The sequence below is a fragment of the Anomaloglossus baeobatrachus genome, chromosome 3, assembly GCF_048569485.1.
Source record: "Anomaloglossus baeobatrachus isolate aAnoBae1 chromosome 3, aAnoBae1.hap1, whole genome shotgun sequence".
Lineage (NCBI taxonomy): Eukaryota > Metazoa > Chordata > Amphibia > Anura > Aromobatidae > Anomaloglossus > Anomaloglossus baeobatrachus.
In genome coordinates, this window is record NC_134355.1 from 657,451,996 (window position 1) to 657,476,172 (window position 24,177).

Genomic DNA, 24,177 nt, shown 5'->3' on the forward strand with positions numbered 1-24,177 from the left:
TTGCTCCTTATGTCTCAGAGGGTCATTACTCTTGTTTCTTATATGTTAATCCTTGAATTCACACATCTAGGTTTCACGGTTCATGAATGGACCTCAATTCTTGGACTGATCGCTCGTCTGCTGCTCTTCTATTTGCCTAGTAGGCTGCTAGTTTGGGTGAGGAGACTTGCGATTCGTCCGAGCAATTGCAGTCCATACACAAACCATAAAACTGTGAAACTGAGATTTGTCGGTTGTTTTGGTCCCTGAGTATCAGAGTTCATCATACAATTAGTAAAATTCCATCATAATAGCTATATAGTTAAGAAATTATCCACTTAAAGGGGTCCCGAACATAAAACTATGAATGTACAAAATATATTTCCTTCTTGTAACTTGTTCTATCAACTGAACTTAAAACCGAAATCCTAAAGAAAAAAAAATGTATCTGACGGTCTATGGCTACACATGAGACCAAAGAGAAGATCTTCCATCAATAAGTAAGTGGCAGAACATTAAGTATCTGTAGAGACGGACACTAGTCACACAGGAGAGCCTCGTAAGACGTAAAAAGGGTTTACACAAGGATATCCATTCCAGAAGCAGGGAACTTACCTCTTCCGCTCCGGCCCACAAATCTCAGGTCGTTAAACCTCGCCACTTGATTTTTCATGACAGCAGAAGCATTCCTGAGTTCAGCAGAATAGTTTTCATCGTTCCCCGCCATGACGGTGACCACGGAGCCATCCGGCACCTCTCCTAGTGCAACCACCTAGGAAAATACCAATTTAAACAATTAATGAGATCCAGTAATGGTGGATGTAGGAAATAAATGATGAGGGTTGTAGCTCCACAACATGAAGTCGAATGCAGATATTAGAAAGCATCAAAGCTGCCAGGAAAGGAATAACATAACGACTGATTAGTCTTACTAAAATCATCATGTAGTCTCCTCATCCAAGAGAATCGAGCAAATTATGCACATGACACTCGGATCAAACTCTGATCTGATCTGAGTGTCACCTTAGTGAGATCAGATGAGAAGATAGAAAAATAAATTCCTCCATTTTCTCCATTGTGTCAGTCCGTGAAAAATCAGACTGCACTCAGATGTCATCCGAATGCAGTTGGATTCTTTCCACGGACTCATTGACTTGCTGTCACATTCATCTCCCTGCATGTAGACACCAGTGACAGTCTGTTCACTGGAGCCTCTCATCTGGTTCTCTACATTTAAATGGTTTTTGTTTCGCTTGGTACTGAAGTGGTTAAGTGTGAGTTTTTCTCTTGCAGACTTTCCCAGCAGATCCTTGCTGAGTGGGCTCAGCTGCACTTAATTTGTAGTCACGCCTTTCAGGGTTAAATAGTGGTGTATCCCAGCAATCCTTGCTGAAGATACAAAGACATTTGGTCTCTGGCCGCCTTTGAGGAAGGTTCTGCTGTGAAGTTTCCTGTGCTCAGGCTATATCCTTTTGGTTGTTTTTCCCCCCTGTTTTTTCCTTTGTGTGTTGTTAGTGCAGCGGTGAGGTCTAGTGAATCCCACCTTTCCCTCACTAGTCAAGGCTACTACAGGGTCATCCGAGGGTCTCAGATTCCTGTTCGGCGACAGTTACGGACACTGTAAAAGGACTGGTGAGGAGAGGAGGGACAGCTCAGGTGAGGTTAGGAGGTGCCCACGTACGCCTCTTTCTAGTTCCAGGGCCTCCCGTTGTTTTTGTGCCCCCAGTGCCCCCCTTTTCTTGTGTTTTTTTGTTGTGCATCAGACACATGTAAGTCTGAATGCTCCTCACCACGCTTGCTACACCCGGTAAACGTGACACTTGCATGGCCGATAGTGTCCAACTCAGACATGCTGTGATTATTTCCTTGGACCAGTTCTCTCCCAGAAAAACATTGGACCAAAGTAAGGAATGTCTGTAGACGAAATACACTCCTTCTGTGCCTCTTGAACTCCAAATTAATAAGATTTGTTTTACAAGCGCTCGGGAAATCATTGCAGCACACACACTTTGTTGTGCACTGAAAGTTTCTGCTTCATTACATCATGTGACCAGTTAATATAGTACCTCAAACAAAGAAATAACTCCTGTGAACTATGCACCAATAAAAGCAGTAAGGGCGTGAACGGAAACATGAACGTTTCCCGCCCATCAGTGCTACGAGTAGCTGAACGCTATGACATCAGATAAGACAGGATGGTTTCTTTAAGAACAATTTACATCTCACAAGTATGGGCACCTTAAATACAACGGCAAATCTGTACAACCTGGATGTAACGCAACATTCAAACATCAATTTTTCCCATCCATGTGCCGCCCGCTGCTAAAACGGAGAGATTTTCATCCGCTTTGAACTGATCCATTGCGAAGTGTCAAAAAAAAAGTTCAGTTTTTCAAAATGATAAAAAATTTGGAAGAGAAATGTGTACAACGGGACACACACGGGAAGAAGAGGTTCCGTTAATGATGGATGCAAAACTAGAAATAAATTGAAGCTAGAAAAGTCATGTAAGACTAAAGGTTTACATCCAAACCAGCACAATAGTGAGTGCAGCTCTGGAGTATAATACAGGATGTAACTCAGGATCAGTACAGGATCAGTAATGTAATGTATGTACACAGTGACTGCACCAGCAGAATAGTGAGTGCAGCTCTGGAGTATAATACAGGATGTAACTCAGGATCAGTACAGGATCAGTAATGTAATGTATGTACACAGTGACTGCACCAGCAGAATAGTGAGTGCAGCTCTGGAGTATAATACAGGAGATAACTCAGGATCAGTATAGGATCAGTAATGTAATGTATGTACACAGTGACTTGCACCAGCAGAATAGTGAGTGCAGCTCTGGAGTATAATACAGGAGGTAACTCAGGATCAGTACAGGATCAGTAATGTAATGTATGTACACAGTGATTGCACCAGCAGAATAGTGAGTGCAGCTCTGGAGGATAATATAGGAAGTAACTCAGGGTCAGTACAGGATCAGTACTGTAATGTATGTACACAGTGACTGCACCAGCAGAATAGTGAGTGCATCTCTGGAGGATAATATAGGAAGTAACTCAGGGTCAGTACAGGATAAGTAATGTAATGTATGTACACAGTGATTGCACCAGCAGAATAGTGAGTGCAGCTCTGGAGTATAATACAGGATGTAACTCAGGATCAGTAATGTAATGTATGTACACAGTGACTGCACCAGCAGAATAGTGAGTGCAGCTCTGGAGTATAATACATGATGTAACTCAGGATCAGTAATGTAATGTATGTACACAGTGACTGTACCAGCAAAATAGTGAGTGCAGCTCTGGAGAAGAATACAGACTATAGTTGATGATTGGTACAAGATAAGTAGTGAAATTTATGTATGAAATTGCTTACATTTTCGTAGATTTTATACACAAGAATTTCTTATATGTCACCAATATTTGTCATCAGATAAACCTGTGATAAAAACTATACAACTACCGTATATTTCTAGATAGCGATAAATCTGAAATGGCTTAAAACAAGTGTCTGGTATAATATCTCATGGTCAGTTCCGAGAATCATGATAACAATGTACATAGAATTTTCCAGGAAGGCTCGAGCGCTCAGAGATCAGATTTGAGAATATATTGAAAAAAGATTAAAAAAAGTTTAGTTTCCTCATAAAAATTATAAACCCGAAGCAGCTTCTGTTGGGTCTCAGTTCAGACTGGCCGCCAACTACTATGTATAAGGCTTAAGCCACACGGCATGAAAATCGGAGAGACTGTAATGCGATCCATGTTTCTCTCGCACCCATTCAAGTCTATGGGGCGAGAGAAAAATCGCACTGCACTCGCATTACACTGGTGTACCGCGAGTGCAGGGCGAGAATGGCAATAGCCGGCTACGGAGGAGAGGGTGAGATAAATCCCTCCCTCCCCTCCTCTGTGTCGGCCCACCCCTACCTCAGTGCCGGCCCTCCCATCCTCAGTGCCGGCCCTCCCCTCCCTCAGTGCCGGCCCTCCCCTCCTCAGTGCTGGCCCTCCCCTCCTCAGTGCCGGCCCTCCCCTCCTTAGTGCTGGCCCTCCCCTCCTCAGTGCCGGCCTGCCCCTCCTCAGTGTCGGCCTTCCCCTCCTCAGTGCTGGCCCTCCCCTCCTCAGTGCCGGCCCGCCCCTCCTTAGTGCTAGTGTGGCGCCCTAGGACCTGGTCGCCACAACGGCATTGCCCTCCTGAGGGTTAATGCTGAGCCTGGAGGTAATGGGGAAATCTACTGGCCAGTAAGTTAACATCCACCGCAGTTTCTCCCTCAGGCCAGTAGGGGGAGCTCTGAACCTGAAGTTTCAGGGAGCTTCCTTAAGCCTGACCTGGGGGAGGAGTTAGTTAGTCTGTAGGGAGCAGCAGAAGTGAACAGACACAGAGTGAGCTGTCCTGTGAATCTGGGGCCTAGAGCTGGAGCAGTTTGGCCCAGAGAAGCAGGAGTAGCTGAGAGGCAGCAGAGAGACTCGGACATCGGAGTCTGTGGTTGCCAGGGTATAAAATCCGTCCCTGGTAGCCGAATCCGAAGGGCAGGGGAGCTGCAAGCCCCTGGCCCAGACACATCCAAGGTACAGCTGCAGCATCAGGGCCCGGTGTGGACCCCAGCGGAGAAGCACCAGGGAGTGGGCCTGCGCAGCCACCTACAGAGGGAAGGGACGTGCTATTGGTCCCAGCAGCGAAGAGGGCCATTGCTGGATTCAGAGAAGCAGGGTCCTATCATCACCAAGAAAGGTACAGGAGTAGGCCTCATACTCAGCTGGCCAGAAAGATCACCCCAAGTACCTCCAGGCCGACCGGATCCCCATCACCACCTGTAACGGTCTCCCAGGACTGGACTGTTCCCAGAGTAAAAGAGGAAAAGGTAAAGAGACTGTTGTTTGTGCCTGGTTCTTTCCTCGCCTGTCGGCCCTGCACCGTGTTAGTCACACAGCACCATAGACTTTCACAAGCACCAACTGTGCCCCGGGCATTGCTCCACCTGTGGGGAGCAGTACCATCATAGCTGCCATAATATCATCCCGGAGGCCTCACACAGCAGCGGCGGCTTATTAGCCGCATACCACAGGTGGCGTCACGAACACAACCATTAACAAGCAAGCCACATATTCTACTGACACCCACCAGGGCCACGGAGCCGGGCCCAGCCACCACTGACTACCACCGGACTAGTCCAGCCCGGCACCGGGTGTCCCATAGCCCTGGGGTGGGCGAGTCAACTTTTGGCGTCACGAACAGGATTTCGTGCCCGGTCCCACCGGGTACTGTGCGCCTGCCGGAATTGTGCTTAAAAGATTGTGTACTGGCTGCAGACCACCGCCGCCATTAGCCTCGCCGAGCGCAGGAAGAAGGGGGGCGTGCCTGACAAAGAGCGCGAAGGGAGCGCGCCATCAGAGCAGAGCGCTGTTAACCCCGCGCGACCCGGAAGAAAATTTGAAAAGTGAACGGAGCCTGGTAAGGTTCACTAAGGGGGAGGAAGATGTCCGACTCCGAGGGAGAGCAGGTGGCTGCCATCGCCCAGGGCGCCGCAGCACCGGCCGAAGTAGTCCCAGTCGCCGTCGCCCCAGCCCCCACTGTAGCGCCGGTAATGCCGATCACCATGCCGTACATACCAGGAGCAGAATGGCTGCCGCAGTACTCCGGGGAGTCCCATACCTTGAGTGACTTCAGAGAAAGCCTGCACAGCTTGTTCCGGGTGTATCCTCTGACTGAGAGCCAGAAGGTGGGCATAGTAATGGGACAGCTAGCCGGCGCAGCCCAGCGTGAAGCGAAGTCCTGGCCTGATACAGATAAAGGGACAGCGACCCAGATACTGGCCAAGCTAAAGAGTACTTTTGACACCCGCACCGCAGCAGAGATAAAGATGAGATTCTTTGGGTGCAAGCAACGGGCCACGGACAGCATAAGGGACTATGCCTTAAACTTGCAGGAGGCCCTGAAAGCAGTTAAACAGGTGGACCCAGAGAGTGTACGTGAAGAAGACAAACTCCTAACTGAGCAGTTCATAGAGGGGCTCCTGTCAGATGCCCACAGGACCCAGCTGCGTATCCTGGTCCTGCAGACCCCTGCTCTGGACTTTGCCAAGTTTAAGGACCAGGCCATCAGGGTACTGAGAGAATCTACACCGAATGACCCAGTACCCCTCCGGCCTCTTGCTATCACGTACCCCGGGGTGGTGCCTGCAACACGAGCCACTGCAGGGGCTGAGGCGCAGTCCCTGGATAAGGATCCCGCTGCAGAGCTCAGACAGCAGGTCCGGGAGCTGACCAAGACTGTAGCTGCCCTTGCCAAGACCGTGCAGTCTCTACAAATGACCCCCTCGCCTGCAAAAATCAAGTTGGCCTCCAGCCCAGAAGAGGTCCCATGGATGCGACAGAGGAGGATTCCGCCGACCCGAGGCAGAGACACAGACCGGTATGATTCAACAGGACAACCGATCTGCCGCCACTGCAACCAGGCGGGCCACATTGCACGACGCTGTCCTTTAAACGGGCCGAGCCTGGGGCCAGGAGCCAACCCCCAGGTGTGAGGAAGCCCGGCTCAAACCCCAGCCGCAGCAAGTATGTGGGAGGACGCCCGGTCCTTCCTATTGTGCTGGATGGGATCCCTTTGAATGCCCTCCTGGATACGGGGTCCCAGGTAACAACCATCCCCCACAAACTGTACAAAAGATATTGGGCTGATTCAGACATTGACCATGGCCCAGATGATGATTTAACGATTGTGGCCAGTAATGGTCAGCCCTTACCTCAAATTGGGTACAAAGAAGTAACCATTAAAGTGGGGCGGGTGGAATTGCCATGTCAGGGGATGATAATTGTAGATATAGATCGCAAAGAATCTGACCCACTGCTAACCCTTGGTACAAATGTGATAGAAAATTGTATTGCCGAAGTGATAATTTTGTTGCAACAGGCGTCTGAAACTGCCAGCTCCGGGCAGCAGCGTGTCCTACAGAGGGAGATCAGAGCCCTGATGAGGAGGCAGCAAGTAGAGCTAGCCGGAGGAGAAATTGGCAGTGTGAGGGTAAGTGACCCCCTCCCCATTGTAATACCCCCAAGAAGTGAAATGTTGATATGGTGTCGGGCAGCAATAGGCCTCAAGGGTCAGGATTACCATGCCTTGGTAGAACCAGTGTATTCAGACAGTAGGCCTGGAGTCCTGATAGCCAGAGGGGTAGCGGACGTCCGCAAGGGGAGAGTGCCCGTCCGTGTCCTGAATTGTGGGGAGGAGGAGGCCAAATTGCCCCGGTACGCCACTGTAGCAAAACTGTACACTGTCAGTAACAATACCATTAAAGCAGTGGAACCCTTGATCCCGTCCGACCAGGCGGAAGACAATGGCTCCAAGGGGCAGCCGGAAGACTGGTGCCAAAAATTACATGTAGGCACCGACTCCACCCCCTCGCACCAAAAGCATGGGGTTTACCGGGTGGTACAGGAGTACGAGCGGGTCTTCAGCAAACACCCCCTAGATTTTGGGCAGGTGAAAGGGGTTAAACATCAAATCCCCACGGGTGATCATCATCCCATTAAAGAGAGATACCGCCCTGTACCCCCCGCACAGTATCAGTGTGCCAAGGAAATGTTACGGGAAATGAAGGAGGCTGGGGTTATCAGAGATAGTTGTAGCCCCTGGGCAGCTCCACTAGTGCTCGTAAAGAAAAAAGATGGTACAATGAGAATGTGTGTAGATTACAGGCAAATTAACCGCATTACACATAAAGATGCTTATCCACTGCCCAGAATAGAGGAGTCACTAACAGCCTTAAAGTCAGCTAACTATTTCTCCACCTTGGATCTCACCAGTGGGTATTGGCAGGTTCCCGTGGCAGAGGCGGACAAGGAGAAGACTGCATTCACGACACCAATGGGCCTCTGTGAGTTCAATTGTATGCCATTCGGGCTCTGCAACGCCCCAGGGACATTCCAAAGGTTGATGGAGTGCTGCTTGGGCCACCACAACTTTGAAACCGTGCTGTTGTACCTGGATGACGTAATAGTCTACTCCAAGACTTATGAGGACCACCTGAAGCACTTAGCAGAAGTGTTTGAGTCCTTGTCGAAATATGGCCTGAAGATCAAGCCGTCCAAATGTCACCTCTTGAAGCCAAAGGTACAGTACCTGGGTCATGTGGTCAGCGCAGAAGGTGTGGCACCTGATCCGGAGAAAGTCACTGTAATCAAGGACTGGCCAAGACCCACCACAGTGAAGGAGGTGCGGCAGTTCCTTGGACTGGTGGGCTACTACCGAAGGTTCATTGATGGTTTCACCAAGATAGCAGCGCCCCTTCAAGATCTCCTGGTGGGCCAGCCAAAGCAGGCTAAGAAGCAGAGCCCTCCATTTGAATGGAGCAGCCAACTGGAAACATCCTTTGTCCGGCTGAAAGGGGCTCTCACGGGAGAAGAAATTCTGGCCTACCCTGACTACAGCCAACCGTTTGTACTGTATACAGACGCCAGCAACGTGGGACTGGGAGCAGTTCTGTCCCAGGTACAGGGAGGCAGAGAGAGGGTGATAGCGTACGCCAGTAGGAAGCTTCGGCCCACAGAAAGGAATCCAGAAAACTACAGTTCCTTCAAGCTGGAGTTCCTCGCTATTGTTTGGGCAGTGACTGAACGCTTCAAGCACTATCTGGCATCGGCCAAGTTCACCATCTTCACGGACAACAATCCGTTGACACACCTGGCAACAGCCAAGTTAGGTGCGATGGAACAGCGATGGATGGCCCGGCTGTCTAACTTTGACTTTACCATCAAGTATCGGGCTGGCAAGAAGAATAACAATGCTGATGCGCTGTCCAGAATGCCTCACTTGCCCGAGTCTGGAGAAGACATGGATGAACTCGAAGAGATAGAGTTACCGGCTTTCCATCACCAAGGTGTGTCCCAGTGTGAGCATGCTGTGGGAGTGAAGCGCTCAAGCCAGCCCGGGGTCTCGGTCAACCCCTTACTCCACCATAATTGGGAAGAAACACAGAACGGTGACCCGGCCGTGCGATTGGTCAAAGAGAAGCTAGCGCAAGCTGAGACCCATCTTGGCCCAGACGCTCCAGAGGAAGCCCAGCAGCTGTGGAAGGAGAGGGGACGACTGTTCACCTACCAAGGCAAGCTCTGCAAGAGATATGTCAACTATCGAACAAATGAACTTGTCTGGCAGATAGTGGTTCCGCAGAGAGATGCTCCAATGGTCCTAGCAGCGTATCATGATAACGCAGGACACTTCGGGTGGAAGAAGTTGGAGGCCCTACTCCGTGATCGGTTCTATTGGGTGCACATGAGAAAGATGATCGAGAAGTGGTGCCGAGACTGTGGCCCGTGTAACCTGAGGCGGAAAGACGATGCCAGCCAAAGGTCTCCCTTGCAGCCAATTGTCACAAAGCAGCCCCTGGAGTTGGTGGCCCTGGACCACGTGAAGTTAACACCAAGCCGGTCAGGCTATGTGTACGCCCTCACCATTGTGGACCATTACTCTCGTTTCCTGGTAGTAGTACCTGTGAAGGACCAGACAGCCAGGACAGCAGCTAGAGCGTTCCAGGCATCCTTTTGCCGACCTCACGGCTATCCGGAAAGGGTACTGACTGATCAGGGTCCTGCATTCGAGGCTGAAGTGTTCCAAGAGTTCTGTAACATGTACGGTTGTAAGAAAATCCGAACCACACCGTACCACCCCCAAACCAATGGACTGTGCGAGAAAATGAACCATGTGGTTATTGATATGCTGAAGACCCTACCGCTGGAGGAAAGGAACCAATGGCCAGAAAAGTTGCCAGATCTGGTAGACCTGTACAACCACATCCCAGTGAATTCGACCAACTGCAGCCCCGCTTACCTGATGCGAGCCAGACCAGGCAAGTTGCCTGTAGACTTTGAGATGGGGACTGTGTCGCCTGAGGCGGTTCAAGAAATAGAGGATTGGGATACAGAACGGCAGCAGCGGTACCGTAAGGTCCAGGAGTGCGTAGAGAGGAGCCTGTCTCAAGCAAGAACGAGACAAGAACAGCATTACAATCAAACAGCCCCAGCAACTCCCTTAGCACCTGGAGAACAAGTCCTCAAGAAGAAGCGGAAGGCGCATAAATTGGATGAGCCCTACACCCTACACCATTATCCCCTCCAACTTTGACAATAGTAAGGTATGCCTCATAAGCAAAGATGAAGGCAAGACCTATCAAGCAATTTCCCGAGACCGCCTGAAAGCGTGCCCTGAACGGTGCAGAATCCAAAGAGAAATGGAAGGAGTACAAGGAAGTCCCCAAAGTCAAGAGAAAGAAGGGGAGATGATTCAAACCATCCTTGGAAAGTTCCCCAAAACTTGGACCCGAATAAACAATGCCATAGTGGTACCAGTTTTGACGTTTCCGCAGTTGGTCGAGCCAGAAACGGAAAAGGTTCCGGATCCACCTAAAGAATCGTCCGCTCCAGCACGAGATGACACGCCAGCAGTGGAACAGGAGGATCAACCCCCTGTCAGTGGTGAACCTGTCATACCCTTGGCGACTCTTAGATCACAAAGGCAACCATCACGCTTACCTATGGGGGTTAGGCCCACCTGTAGTGCTGAGATAGAAGACGCACCACGTAGTCAGGGGCAAACACCAGAGCTACGTAGGTCCCAGCGCAGCACTCGGGGACAACCCCCTCTAAGGTATAGGGAGTCAACTGTATAAGGGAAAGAGTACTTATTAGAGTGTAAATAGTTATGCAAAATGTCTGTCATGTTGTGCACAAAATGTTTTCTTTTTCTTTGATTGCGAAAATGGACAATTGGGCCACTGGACTATGGGTGGCCAACACCTAAATTGTTCATAGTTAGCACCAGTGTGCTCAAACACCCCTGAAGAAAAACCCGTCCGGCGTGCATAGAGTGGGGTCATCAATGCTCTGACGCACGCCCAGAGCCTACGTTGGGGGTTTGATCGCGGCGGGTCCCCCATGGAGCAGTGTAATGGACACCCGGCAGGGAGCCACACTGGACTCTTATAGAAATGTTTAAGATTGTAACGTTAAAGAGAATGTGCCTCCCATATTGGGATGAAATGTATGACATGTTATGTTTTGTTTCTACAGTCCGGGAGTACTGAATTTAACTAAGGGGGAGTGTGGCGCCCTAGGACCTGGTCGCCACAACGGCATTGCCCTCCTGAGGGTTAATGCTGAGCCTGGAGGTAATGGGGAAATCTACTGGCCAGTAAGTTAACATCCACCGCAGTTTCTCCCTCAGGCCAGTAGGGGAGCTCTGAACCTGAAGTTTCAGGGAGCTTCCTTAAGCCTGACCTGGGGGAGGAGTTAGTTAGTCTGTAGGGAGCAGCAGAAGTGAACAGACACAGAGTGAGCTGTCCTGTGAATCTGGGGCCTAGAGCTGGAGCAGTTTGGCCCAGAGAAGCAGGAGTAGCTGAGAGGCAGCAGAGAGACTCGGACATCGGAGTCTGTGGTTGCCAGGGTATAAAATCCGTCCCTGGTAGCCGAATCCGAAGGGCAGGGGAGCTGCAAGCCCCTGGCCCAGACACATCCAAGGTACAGCTGCAGCATCAGGGCCCGGTGTGGACCCCAGCGGAGAAGCACCAGGGAGTGGGGCTGCGCAGCCACCTACAGAGGGAAGGGACGTGCTATTGGTCCCAGCAGCGAAGAGGGCCATTGCTGGATTCAGAGAAGCAGGGTCCTATCATCACCAAGAAAGGTACAGGAGTAGGCCTCATACTCAGCTGGCCAGAAAGATCACCCCAAGTACCTCCAGGCCGACCGGATCCCCATCACCACCTGTAACGGTCTCCCAGGACTGGACTGTTCCCAGAGTAAAAGAGGAAAAGGTAAAGAGACTGTTGTTTGTGCCTGGTTCTTTCCTCGCCTGTCGGCCCTGCACCGTGTTAGTCACACAGCACCATAGACTTTCACAAGCACCAACTGTGCCCCGGGCATTGCTCCACCTGTGGGGAGCAGTACCATCATAGCTGCCATAATATCATCCCGGAGGCCTCACACAGCAGCGGCGGCTTATTAGCCGCATACCACAGGTGGCGTCACGAACACAACCATTAACAAGCAAGCCACATATTCTACTGACACCCACCAGGGCCACGGAGCCGGGCCCAGCCACCACTGACTACCACCGGACTAGTCCAGCCCGGCACCGGGTGTCCCATAGCCCTGGGGTGGGCGAGTCACTGGCCCTCCCCTCCTCAGTGCCGGCCTGCCCCTCCTCAGTGCCGGCCTTCCCCTCCTCAGTGCTGGCCCGCCCCTCCTCAGTGCCGGCCCTCCCCTCCTCAGTGCCGGCCCACCCCTCCTCAGTGCCGGCCCTCCCCTCCTCAATGCCGGCCCTCCCCTCCTCACTGTCGGCCCGCCCCTCCTCAGTGCCGGCCTTCCCATCCTCAGTGCCGGCCCTCCCCTCCTCAGTGCTGGCCCGCCCCTCCTTAGTGCTGGCCCTCCCCTCCTCAGTGCCGGCCTGCTCCTCCTCAGTGCCGGCCTTCCCCTCCTCAATGCTGGCCCTCCCCTCCTCAGTGCCGGCCCGCCCCTCCTCAGTGCCGGCCCTCCCCTCCTCAGTGCCGGCCCACCCCTCCTCAGTGCCGGCCCTCCCCTCCTCAATGCCGGCCCTCCCCTCCTCACTGTCGGCCTGCCCCTCCTCAGTGCCGGCCTTCCCATCCTCAGTACCGGCCTGCCCCTCCTCAGTGCTGGCCCTCCCCTCCTCAGTGCCGGCCTGCCCCTCCTCAGTGCCGCCACTGCCACCGGGCTCTTATATACAGCATTCTAACATGCTGTATATAAGAGCCCAGGCCGCTGTGTAGAACATAAAAACACTTTATAATACTCACCTAAACCGGTCGCTGCAGTGGATGTGTCTCAGATAGATGTCTTCGTTCTCCGGTGCCAGCGCCGCCTCTTTCGGCCATCTTCATCCTCCTTTTGGAGCCTGTGTGCATGATGCGTCTACGTCATACACACTTGTCGGTCCCGCGCATGTGCACTACAATACTTTGATCTGCCCTGCTCAGGACAGATCAAAGTGCGCCTGCGCAGGACCTGAATGCCGGCGAGTGTGTATGATGTCGGACGCGTCTTGCACCGCGGCTTCAGAAGGACGACAGAGGCAATGACAAAGATGGCCGAAAGAGGCGGTGCCGGCACCGGAGGATGAAGACGGCCATCTGAGCCACATCCACCGGAGATATTTTCTAGGTGAGTATTATAAAGTGTTTTTTATGTTGTATACAGCGGCCTGGTCTCTTATATACAGCATGTTAGAATGCTGTATATAAGAGCCCGGTGGTGGTGGCCGCAGCTTATAGGGCAAAAGACTGGTGACAGGTTCCCTTTACTTTCACTAAGGCAAGGGTATGGCATATCCAATTCAAGTAGGATTGAAGTTATTGGAACCTTTATATCGACAAGTCAGATATGTCTGTAGCGGGAATACCAATATTTCATTTGGTGAGTTATCCAACATTCCGCACATTTTTGTGCCAACTATTCCATCATAAGAAACAAATAAGGCATAAAAACTATAAGCCATACAGAAATTTGGATGACAATTAGTGATGGGCGAATAGTAACTGTTCGTGTTCGGATTATTTGTATCGAATCACAAAGAAGTTCTGTTCCAGTATTCGTCACAAAGAATCAACCTATTGCAAGTCAATGGGGAAATGGAGCATGCCGTAACGAAAACCGGAATAGTACTCAGTATTCGGTAAGCATTATCCGAACACGAATAGTTACTATTCACCCATCTATAATAACTATATATTAAGGAGGAAGATGACGCCGATGTTTCATGCATTTTGAATTCGCTTATATCCTAGGTATTTTGGACTCTTCGTTGAGGAGTCCGTTCTTCTAGAAGATTGTTCTTCTAGAAGAGTGTTTCCTACTCTATGTTCCAAATCCCTTGTACACATATTTTAATTATTTGTCAATATTGTAAAAAGAAAAAAACAATTAACGTTGACATAATGGAAACAAATTTGATTTTTTTTTCTATTTGTTTCAAAAACTATACATAAAAAAACCCCAATGAGAACGAAGCCTAATACAGTCATTTACTAAGTATCCTAGTTGTTTGTGTTTACAGTGACGTTAGCAACGTTTCTAAAAGTCAAGACTGAGCAAATAGGTTAAAAACTTGGATTTACTGTTGCTTCTCCAGCCTCCATGTTTAACACCAAGCAACCACATTGCTACCAAGAATGTTAACTAGTGTTGAGCAATCACTACCATGCTCAGGTGCTCGGTACTCGTAACTAGTGATGAGCGGGCACTACCATGCTCGGGTGCTCGATATTTGTAACTAGTGATGAGTGAGCACTACCATGCTCAGGTGTTCGGTACTCATAACTAGTGATGAGCGGGCACTACCATGCTCGGGTGCTCTGTACTCGTAACTAGTGATGAGCGGGCACTACCATGCTCGGGTGCTCTGTACTCGTAATTAGTGATGAGCGGGCACTACCATGCTCAGGTGCTCTGTACTCGTAACTAGTGATGAGCGGACACTACCATGCTCAGGTGCTCTGTACTCGTAACTAGTGATGAGCGGACACTACCATGCTCGGGTGCTCTGTACTCGTAACTAGTGATGAGCGGGCACTACCATGCTCAGGTGCTCTGTACTCGTAACTAGTGATGAGCGGACACTACCATGCTCGGGTGCTCTGTACTCGTAACTAGTGATGAGCGGGCACTACCATGCTCGGGTGCTCAGTACTCATAACTAGTGATGAGCGGGCACTACCATGCTCAGGTGCTCTGTACTCGTAACTAGTGATGAGCGGGCACTACCATGCTCAGGTGCTCGGTACTTGTAACTAGTGATGAGCGGGCACTACCATGCTCAGGTGCTCGGTACTTGTAACTAGTGATGAGCGGGCACTACCATGCTCAGGTGCTCGGTACTTGTAACTAGTGATGAGCGGGCACTACCATGCTCAGGTGCTCTGTACTCGTAACTAGTGATGAGCGGACACTACCATGCTCGGGTGCTCTGTACTCGTAACTAGTGATGAGCGGGCACTACCATGCTCAGGTGCTCTGTACTCGTAACTAGTGATGAGCGGACACTACCATGCTCGGGTGCTCTGTACTCGTAACTAGTGATGAGCGGACACTACCATGCTCAGGTGCTCAGTACTCGTAACTAGTGATGAGCGGGCACTACCATGCTCGGGTGCTCAGTACTCGTAACTAGTGATGAGCGGGCACTACCATGCTCGGGTGCTCTGTACTCGTAACTAGTGATGAGCGGGCACTACCATGCTCGGGTGCTCTGTACTCGTAACTAGTGATGAGCGGGCACTACCATGCTCGGGTGCTCTGTACTCGTAACTAGTGATGAGCGAGCACTACCATGCTCAGGTGCTCTGTACTCGTAACTAGTGATGAGCGGACACTACCATGCTCAGGTGCTCGGGTACTCGTAACTAGTGATGAGTGGACACTACCATGCTCGGGTGCTCTGTACTCGTAACTAGTGATGAGCGGGCACTACCATGCTCGGGTGCTCAGTACTGGTAACTAGTGATGAGCGGGCACTACCATGCTCTGTGCTCAGTACTCGTAACTAGTGATGAGCGGACACTACCATGCTCAGGTGCTCTGTACTCGTAACTAGTGATGAGCGAGCACTACCATGCTCGGGTGCTCTGTACTCGTAACTAGTGATGAGCGGGCACTACCATGCTCAGGTGCTCTGTACTCGTAACTAGTGATGAGCGGGCACTACCATGCTCAGGTGCTCGGGTACTCGTAACTAGTGATGAGTGGACACTACCATGCTCAGGTGCTCTGTACTCGTAACTAGTGATGAGCGGGCACTACCATGCTCAGGTGCTCTGTACTCGTAACTAGTGATGAGCGGGCACTACCATGCTCAGGTGCTCTGTACTCGTAACTAGTGATGAGCGGGCACTACCATGCTCGGGTGCTCTGTACTCGTAACTAGTGATGAGCGGGCACTACCATGCTCGGGTGCTCAGTACTGGTAACTAGTGATGAACGGGCACTACCATGCTCTGTGTGCAGTACTCGTAACTAGTGATGAGCGAGCACTACCATGCTCGGGTGCTCAGTACTCGTAACTAGTGATGAGCGGACACTACCATGCTCGGGTGCTCAGTACTCGTAACTAGTGATGAGCGGACACTACCATGCTCAGGTGCTCTGTACTCGTAACTAGGGATGAGCGGGCACTACCATGCTCGGGTGCTCTGTACTCGTAACTAGTGATGAGCGGGCACTACCATGCTCAGGTGCTCTGTACTCGTAACTAGTGATGAGCGGACACTACCATGCTCGGTTGCTCTGTACTCGTAACTAGTGATGAGCGGGCACTACCATGCTTGGGTGCTCAGTACTCGTAACTAGTGATGAGCGGGCACTACCATGCTCAGGTGCTCTGTACTCGTAACTAGTGATGAGCGGACACTACCATGCTCGGGTGCTCTGTACTCGTAACTAGTGATGAGCGAGCACTACCATGCTCGGGTGCTCAGTACTAGTAACTAGTGATGAGCGGGCACTACCATGCTCAGGTGCTCTGTACTCGTAACTAGTGATGAGCGGGCACTACCATGCTCGGGTGCTCAGTACTCGTAACTAGTGATGAGCGGGCACTACCATGCTCGGGTGCTCTGTACTCGTAATTAGTGATGAGCAAGCACTACCATGCTCGGGTGCTCGGGTACTCGTAACTAGCGATGAGCGGGCACTACCATGCTTGGGTGCTCTGTACTCGTAACTAGTGATGAGCGGGCACTACCATGCTCAGGTGCTCGGTACTTGTAACTAGTGATGAGCGGGCACTACCATGCTCAGGTGCTCGGTACTTGTAACTAGTGATGAGCGGGCACTACCATGCTCAGGTGCTCTGTACTCGTAACTAGTGATGAGCGGACACTACCATGCTCGGGTGCTCTGTACTCGTAACTAGTGATGAGCGGGCACTACCATGCTCAGGTGCTCGGGTACTCGTAACTAGTGATGAGCGGGCACTACCATGCTCGGGTGCTCTGTACTCGTAACTAGTGATGAGCGGGCACTACCATGCTCAGGTGCTCTGTACTCGTAACTAGTGATGAGCGGACACTACCATGATCGGGTGCTCTGTACTCGTAACTAGTGATGAGCGGGCACTACCATGCTCAGGTGCTCTGTACTCGTAACTAGTGATGAGCGGACACTACCATGCTCGGGTGCTCTGTACTCGTAACTAGTGATGAGCGGGCACTACCATGCTCGGGTGCTCAGTACTCGTAACTAGTGATGAGCGGGCACTACCATGCTCGGGTGCTCTGTACTCGTAACTAGTGATGAGCGGGCACTACCATGCTCGGGTGCTCTGTACTCGTAACTAGTGATGAGCGGGCACTACCATGCTCGGGTGCTCTGTACTCGTAACTAGTGATGAGCGAGCCCTACCATGCTCAGGTGCTCTGTACTCGTAACTAGTGATGAGCGGACACTACCATGCTCAGGTGCTCGGGTACTCGTAACTAGTGATGAGTGGACACTACCATGCTCGGGTGCTCTGTACTCGTAACTAGTGATGAGCGGGCACTACCATGCTCGGGTGCTCAGTACTGGTAACTAGTGATGAGCGGGCACTACCATGCTCTGTGTGCAGTACTCGTAACTAGTGATGAGCGAGCACTACCATGCTCGGGTGCTCAGTACTCGTAACTAGTGATGAGCGAGCACTACCATGCTCGGGTGCTCTGTACTCGTAACTAGTGATGAGCGAGCACTACCATGCTCCGGTGCTCTGTACTCGTAACTAGTGATGAGCGGGCACTACCATGCTCAGGTGCTCTGTACTCGTAACTAGTGATGAGCGGGCACTACCATGCTCAGGTGCTCGGGTACTCGTAACTAGTGATGAGTGGACACTACCATGCTCAGGTGCTCTGTACTCGTAACTAGTGATGAGCGGGCACTACCATGCTCAGGTGCTCTGTACTCGTAACTAGTGATGAGCGGGCACTACCATGCTCAGGTGCTCTGTACTCGTAACTAGTGATGAGCGGGCACTACCATGCTCGGGTGCTCAGTACTGGTAACTAGTGATGAGCGGGCACTACCATGCTCTGTGTGCAGTACTCGTAACTAGTGATGAGCGAGCACTACCATGCTCGGGTGCTCAGTACTCGTAACTAGTGATGAGCGGACACTACCATGCTCAGGTGCTCTGTACTCGTAACTAGGGATGAGCGGGCACTACCATGCTCGGGTGCTCTGTACTCGTAACTAGTGATGAGCGGGCACTACCATGCTCAGGTGCTCTGTACTCGTAACTAGTGATGAGCGGGCACTACCATGCTCAGGTGCTCGGTACTTGTAACTAGTGATGAGCGGGCACTACCATGCTCAGGTGCTCTGTACTCGTAACTAGTGATGAGCGGGCACTACCATGCTCGGGTGCTCAGTACTCGTAACTAGTGATGAGCGGGCACTACCATGCTCGGGTGCTCTGTACTCGTAATTAGTGATGAGCAAGCACTACCATGCTCGGGTGCTCGGGTACTCGTAACTAGCGATGAGCGGGCACTACCATGCTTGGGTGCTCTGTACTCGTAACTAGTGATGAGCGGGCACTACCATGCTCGGGTGGTGGGTACTCGTAACTAGTGATGAGCGGGCACTACCATGCTCGGTTGCTCTGTACTCGTAACTAGTGATGAGCGGGCACTACCATGCTTGGGTGCTCAGTACTCGTAACTAGTGATGAGCGGGCACTACCATGCTCAGGTGCTCTGTACTCGTAACTAGTGATGAGCGGACACTACCATGCTCGGGTGCTCTGTACTCGTAACTAGTGATGAGCGAGCACTACCATGCTCGGGTGCTCAGTACTAGTAACTAGTGATGAGCGGGCACTACCATGCTCAGGTGCTCTGTACTCGTAACTAGTGATGAGCGGGCACTACCATGCTCGGGTGCTCAGTACTCGTAACTAGTGATGAGCGGGCACTACCATGCTCGGGTGCTCTGTACTCGTAATTAGTGATGAGCAAGCACTACCATGCTCGGGTGCTCGGGTACTCGTAACTAGCGATGAGCGGGCACTACCATGCTTGGGTGCTCTGTACTCGTAACTAGTGATGAGCGGGCACTACTATGCTCGGGTGGTGGGTACTCGTAACTAGTGATGAGCGGGCACTACCATGCTCGGGTGGTCTGTACTCGTAACTGGTGATGAGCGGGCACTACCATGATCGGGTGCTCAGTACTCGTAACTAGTGATGAGCGGGCACTACCATGCTCGGGTGGTGGGTACTCTTGATGAGCATTTGGACGCTTGTATGGGCACAACTCGTGTACCCAAGTATATTGGAAGTCAAAGGGAAACTCAAGCATTTTTCCGGAAGTTTCCCGTCCCATGTGAGCGTCCAACTGTTCGTTACAAGTACTGAGCACCCGAGCATGGTAGTGCCCGCTCATCACTAGTTACGAGTACCGAGCACATGAGCATGGTAGTGCCCGCTCATCACTAGTTACGAGTACCGAGCACATGAGCATGGTAGTGCCCGCTCATCACTAGTTACGAGTACCGAGCACATGAGCATGGTAGTGCCCGCTCATCACTAGTTACGAGTACCGAGCACCCGAGCATGGTAGTGCCCGCTCATCACTTGTTACGAGTACTGAGCACATGAGCATGGTAGTTCCCGCTCATCACTAGTTACGAGTACTGAGCACCCGAGCATGGTAGTGCCCGCTCATCACTTGTTACGAGTACTGAGCACATGAGCATGGTAGTGCCCGCTCATCACTAGTTACGAGTACTGAGCACCCGAGCATGATAGTGCCCGCTCATCACTAGTTACGAGTACTGAGCACCCGAGCATGGTAGTGCCCGCTCATCACTTGTTACGAGTACTGAGCACATGAGCATGGTAGTGCCCGCTCATCACTAGTTACGAGTACTGAGCACCCGAGCATGGTAGTGCCCGCTCATCACTTGTTACGAGTACTGAGCACATGAGCATGGTAGTGCCCGCTCATCACTAGTTACGAGTACCGAGCACATGATCATGATAGTGCCCGCTCATCACTAGTTACGAGTACTGAGCACCCGAGCATGGTAGTGTCCGCTCATCACTAGTTACGAGTACCGAGCACATGAGCATGATAGTGCCCGCTCATCACTAGTTACGAGTACTGAGCACCCGAGCATGGTAGTGCCCGCTCATCACTTGTTACAAGTACTGAGCACATGAGCATGGTAGTGCCCGCTCATCACTAGTTACGAGTACCGAGCACATGAGCATGGTAGTGGCCTCTCATCACTAGTTACGAGTACCGAGCACATGAGCATGGTAGTGTCCGCTCATCACTAGTTACGAGTACAGAGCACCCGAGCATAGTAGTGCCCGCTCATCACTAGTTACGAGTACCGAGCACCCGAGCATGGTAGTGCCCGCTCTTCACTAGTTACGAGTACCGAGCACATGAGCATGGTAGTGTCCGCTCATCACTAGTTACGAGTACTGAGCACATGAGCATGATAGTGCCCGCTCATCACTAGTTACGAGTACAGGGCACCCGAGCATGGTAGTGCCCGCTCATCACTAGTTACGAGTACTGAGCACCCGAGCATGGTAGTGCCCGCTCATCACTAGTTACGAGTACTGAGCACCGAAGCATGGTAGTGCCCGCTCATCACTAGTTACGAGTACTGAGCACCCGAGCATGGTAGTGCCCGCTCATCACTAGTTACGAGTACTGAGCACCCGAGCATGGTAGTGCCCGCTCATCACTAGTTACCAGTACCGAGCACATGAGCATGGTAGTGCCCGCTCATCACTAGTTACGAGCACTGAGCACCTGAGCATGGTAGTGCCCGCTCATCACTACTAGCAACCTGTAAGAAAGTATTTGGCTTCTTTTATCTTATATGCCTGAAATCTGGTTCCATGATTGGAAACCTGCCCAATGGTGAATCTATTTTTCACATATTCGTTCATCTCTAGTGAAAGTTTCCCTATTTGCTATAACATTCCCTTAGTGTAGGAGACCTGACAACCGACCACAACCACAACTGATCACTCACCAGTATAAAACTCAATACATTACATTTCACACAAAGAACATTTGCAAATTAACCCTACATCCTCCAATCTACCTACTTTTCTTGCCCACCATAATTCACCATGGCCAAAAAAAAATAAATCATAATTTGAGTTTTTGATGAAATCCCTCCTGTCTACTAAAAGGTCAAGTAAGCTCATGAGTTGGCCCAAAAAAGTTATGGACCAGCTACAAATGTCTTAAAGCATTTCCCCCCCCTTTTGGCCTCTGGGATTTGTTCCATACCCAATAGGCTGGAACAAATCCCAGAGGCCAAGAGGGGGGGAATGCTTTAAGACATTTGTAGCTGGTCCATAACTTTATTTTTGGGGGGGGAGTTTGTACTGAAGTCTATATATCAACTACTGGCTGGGACCCTAAAAATTCAAAGAAGCTCTCGGAGAGGTCTACTGGGATCATAAATGGCCCATGTTTTTCCTATATTTCATTTGGAAAAGCCCAGGACCGCTGATTATTTAAAATTAATACATTTGTAGCTGGTCCATAACTTTTTGGGATTTTTTTTTTTATACAGAAGCCTATGTATCATCCAATGGCTGGGACCTTAGACATTCAAAGAAGCTCTTGGAGAGGTCTACCGAGACCTTAACTTGCACATTAGTTTCCTAAATTTCATTTTGAAAAGCCCAGGACCACTGATTATTTAAAAAGTTAGACATTTGTAGCTGGTCTATAACTTTTTGGGAGGGTTTTGTACTGAAGTCTATGTATCAACTAATGGTTAGAACCCCAGAAATTGAAAGAAGCTCTCGGAGAGGTCTACCGGGACCTTAAATTGCCCATTATTTTCCTACACTTCATTTAGAAAAGCCCAGGACAACTAGTAAAACATTTGTAGCTGGTCCATAACTTTTTGGGATTTTTTTTTTTATACAGAAGCCTATGTATCATCCAATGGCTGGGACCTTAGACATTCAAAGAAGCTCTTGGAGAGGTCTACCGAGACCTTAACTTGCACATTAGTTTCCTAAATTTCATTTTGAAAAGCCCAGGACCACTGATTATTTAAAAAGTTAGACATTTGTAGCTGGTCTATAACTTTTTGGGAGGGTTTTGTACTGAAGTCTATGTATCAACTAATGGTTAGAACCCCAGAAATTGAAAGAAGCTCTCGGAGAGGTCTACCGGGACCTTAAATTGCCCATTATTTTCCTACACTTCATTTAGAAAAGCCCAGGACAACTAGTAAAACATTTGTAGCTGGTCCATAACTTTTTGGGATTTTTTTTTATACAGAAGCCTATGTATCATCTAATGGCTGGGACCTTAGACATTCAAAGAAGCTCTTGGAGAGGTCTACCGAGACCTTAACTTGCACATTATTTTCCTATATTTCATTTTGAAAAGCCCAGGACCACTGATTATTTAAAAAGTAAGATATTTGTAGCTGGTCTATAACATTTTGGGAGGGTTTTGTACTGACGTCTATATATCAACTAATGGTTAAAACCCCAGAAATTCAAAGAAGCTCTCGGAGAGGTCTACCGGGACCTTAAATTCCCATTATTTTCCTATACTTCATTTAGAAAAGCCCAGGACCACTAGTAAAACATTTTTAGCTGGTCCATAACTTTTTGGGATTTTTTTTTTATACTGAAGCTTATGTATCATCTAATGGCTGGGACCTTAGACATTCAAAGAAGCTCTTGGAGAGGTCTACCAGGACCTTAACTTGCACATTATTTTCCTATATTTCATTTAGAAAAGCCCAGGACCACTGATTATTTAAAAAGTTAGACATTTGTAGCTGGTCTATAACTTTTTGGGAGGGTTTTGTACTGAAGTCTATGTATCAACTAATGGTTAGAACCCCAGAAATTCAAAGAAGCTCTCAGAGAGGTCTACCGGGACCTTAAATTGCCCATTATTTTCCTACACTTCATTTAGAAAAGCCCAGGACCACTAGTAAAACATTTGTAGCTGGTCCATAACTTTTTGGGATTTTTTTTTTTTATACTGAAGCCTATGTATCATCTAATGGCTGGGACCCTAGAAATTCAGAAGAAGTGCATGGACAGGTCTACCAGGACCTTAACTTGCACATTATTTTATATATTTCATTTGGAAAAGCCCAGGGCCACTGATTATTTAAAAAGTAAGACATTTCTAGCTGGTCCATAACTTTTTGAGATTTTTTTGTACTGAATTCTATGTATCAACTAATGGTTAGAACCCCAGAAATTCAAATAAGCTCTCCGAAAGGTCTACCGGGACCTCAAATTGAACATTTTTCTCCTATATTTCCTTTGGAGGAGCCTAAGACCACTGATTATTTAAAAAGTAAGACACCCGTAGCTGGTATCTATACCTTTTGGGGATTTTTTTGTACTGAAGTCTATGTATCAACTAATGTTTAGAACCCCAGATATTCAAAGAAGATCTCGGAGAGGTCTACCGGGACTTAAATTCCCATTATTTTCCTATACTTCATTTAGAAAAGCCCAGGACCACTAGTAAAACATTTGTAGCTGGTCTATAACGTTTTGTGATTTTTTTTTTTGTACTGATCTATGTATCATCTAATGACTGGGACCCTATAAATTCAAAGAAGCCCTTGGAGAGGTCTACCGGGACCATATATTGCACATTATTTTCCTATATTTCAGTTGGAAAAGACTAGAACTACATGTATTTCAAAAATAAGACATTTTTAGGTGGTCATAACTTTTGGGGATATTTTGGGTAATGGCTGGGACCATAGAAATTGAAAGAAGCTCTTTGAGAGGTCTACCAAAACCTTGAATTGCCCATTATTTTCCTATATTTCATTTGGAAAAGCCCAAAACCACCGATTATTTAAAAAGTAAGACATTTCTAGCTGGTCCATAACTTTTTGGGAGGATTTTATACTGAAGTCTATGTATCAACTAATGGCTGGGACCCTCCAAATTCAAAGAAGCTCTCAGAGAGGTCTACCGGAACCTTAAATTGCACATTTTTTTTCTATATTTCATTTAGAAAAGCCCAGGACTATTGATTATTTAAGTAAAGAAGAGCATTGAAACTTCAAAATGCGATTACACCTCAAGCCAAAATCTTAAGAACTGTGATAAGTGTGACTACTTACATACAGCACCCTATATTTAGCACTATTTCTTGGTGATTTTTTTTATTTTAT

General features: G+C 49.5%; 1 protein-coding gene across 2 annotated transcripts in view; it reads right to left on the reverse strand.

Annotated features, from left to right (window-relative positions):
* RUNX2 (RUNX family transcription factor 2) overlaps positions 1-24,177 on the reverse strand; it is a 125,617-nt gene that overhangs the window by 92,689 nt on the left and 8,751 nt on the right. For both annotated transcript variants that reach the window (XM_075341183.1, XM_075341182.1), the window contains exon 2: positions 595-751. In XM_075341183.1, the coding sequence (XP_075197298.1) occupies positions 595-751 (157 nt within the window). The remainder of the gene's footprint in view (positions 1-594; positions 752-24,177) is intronic.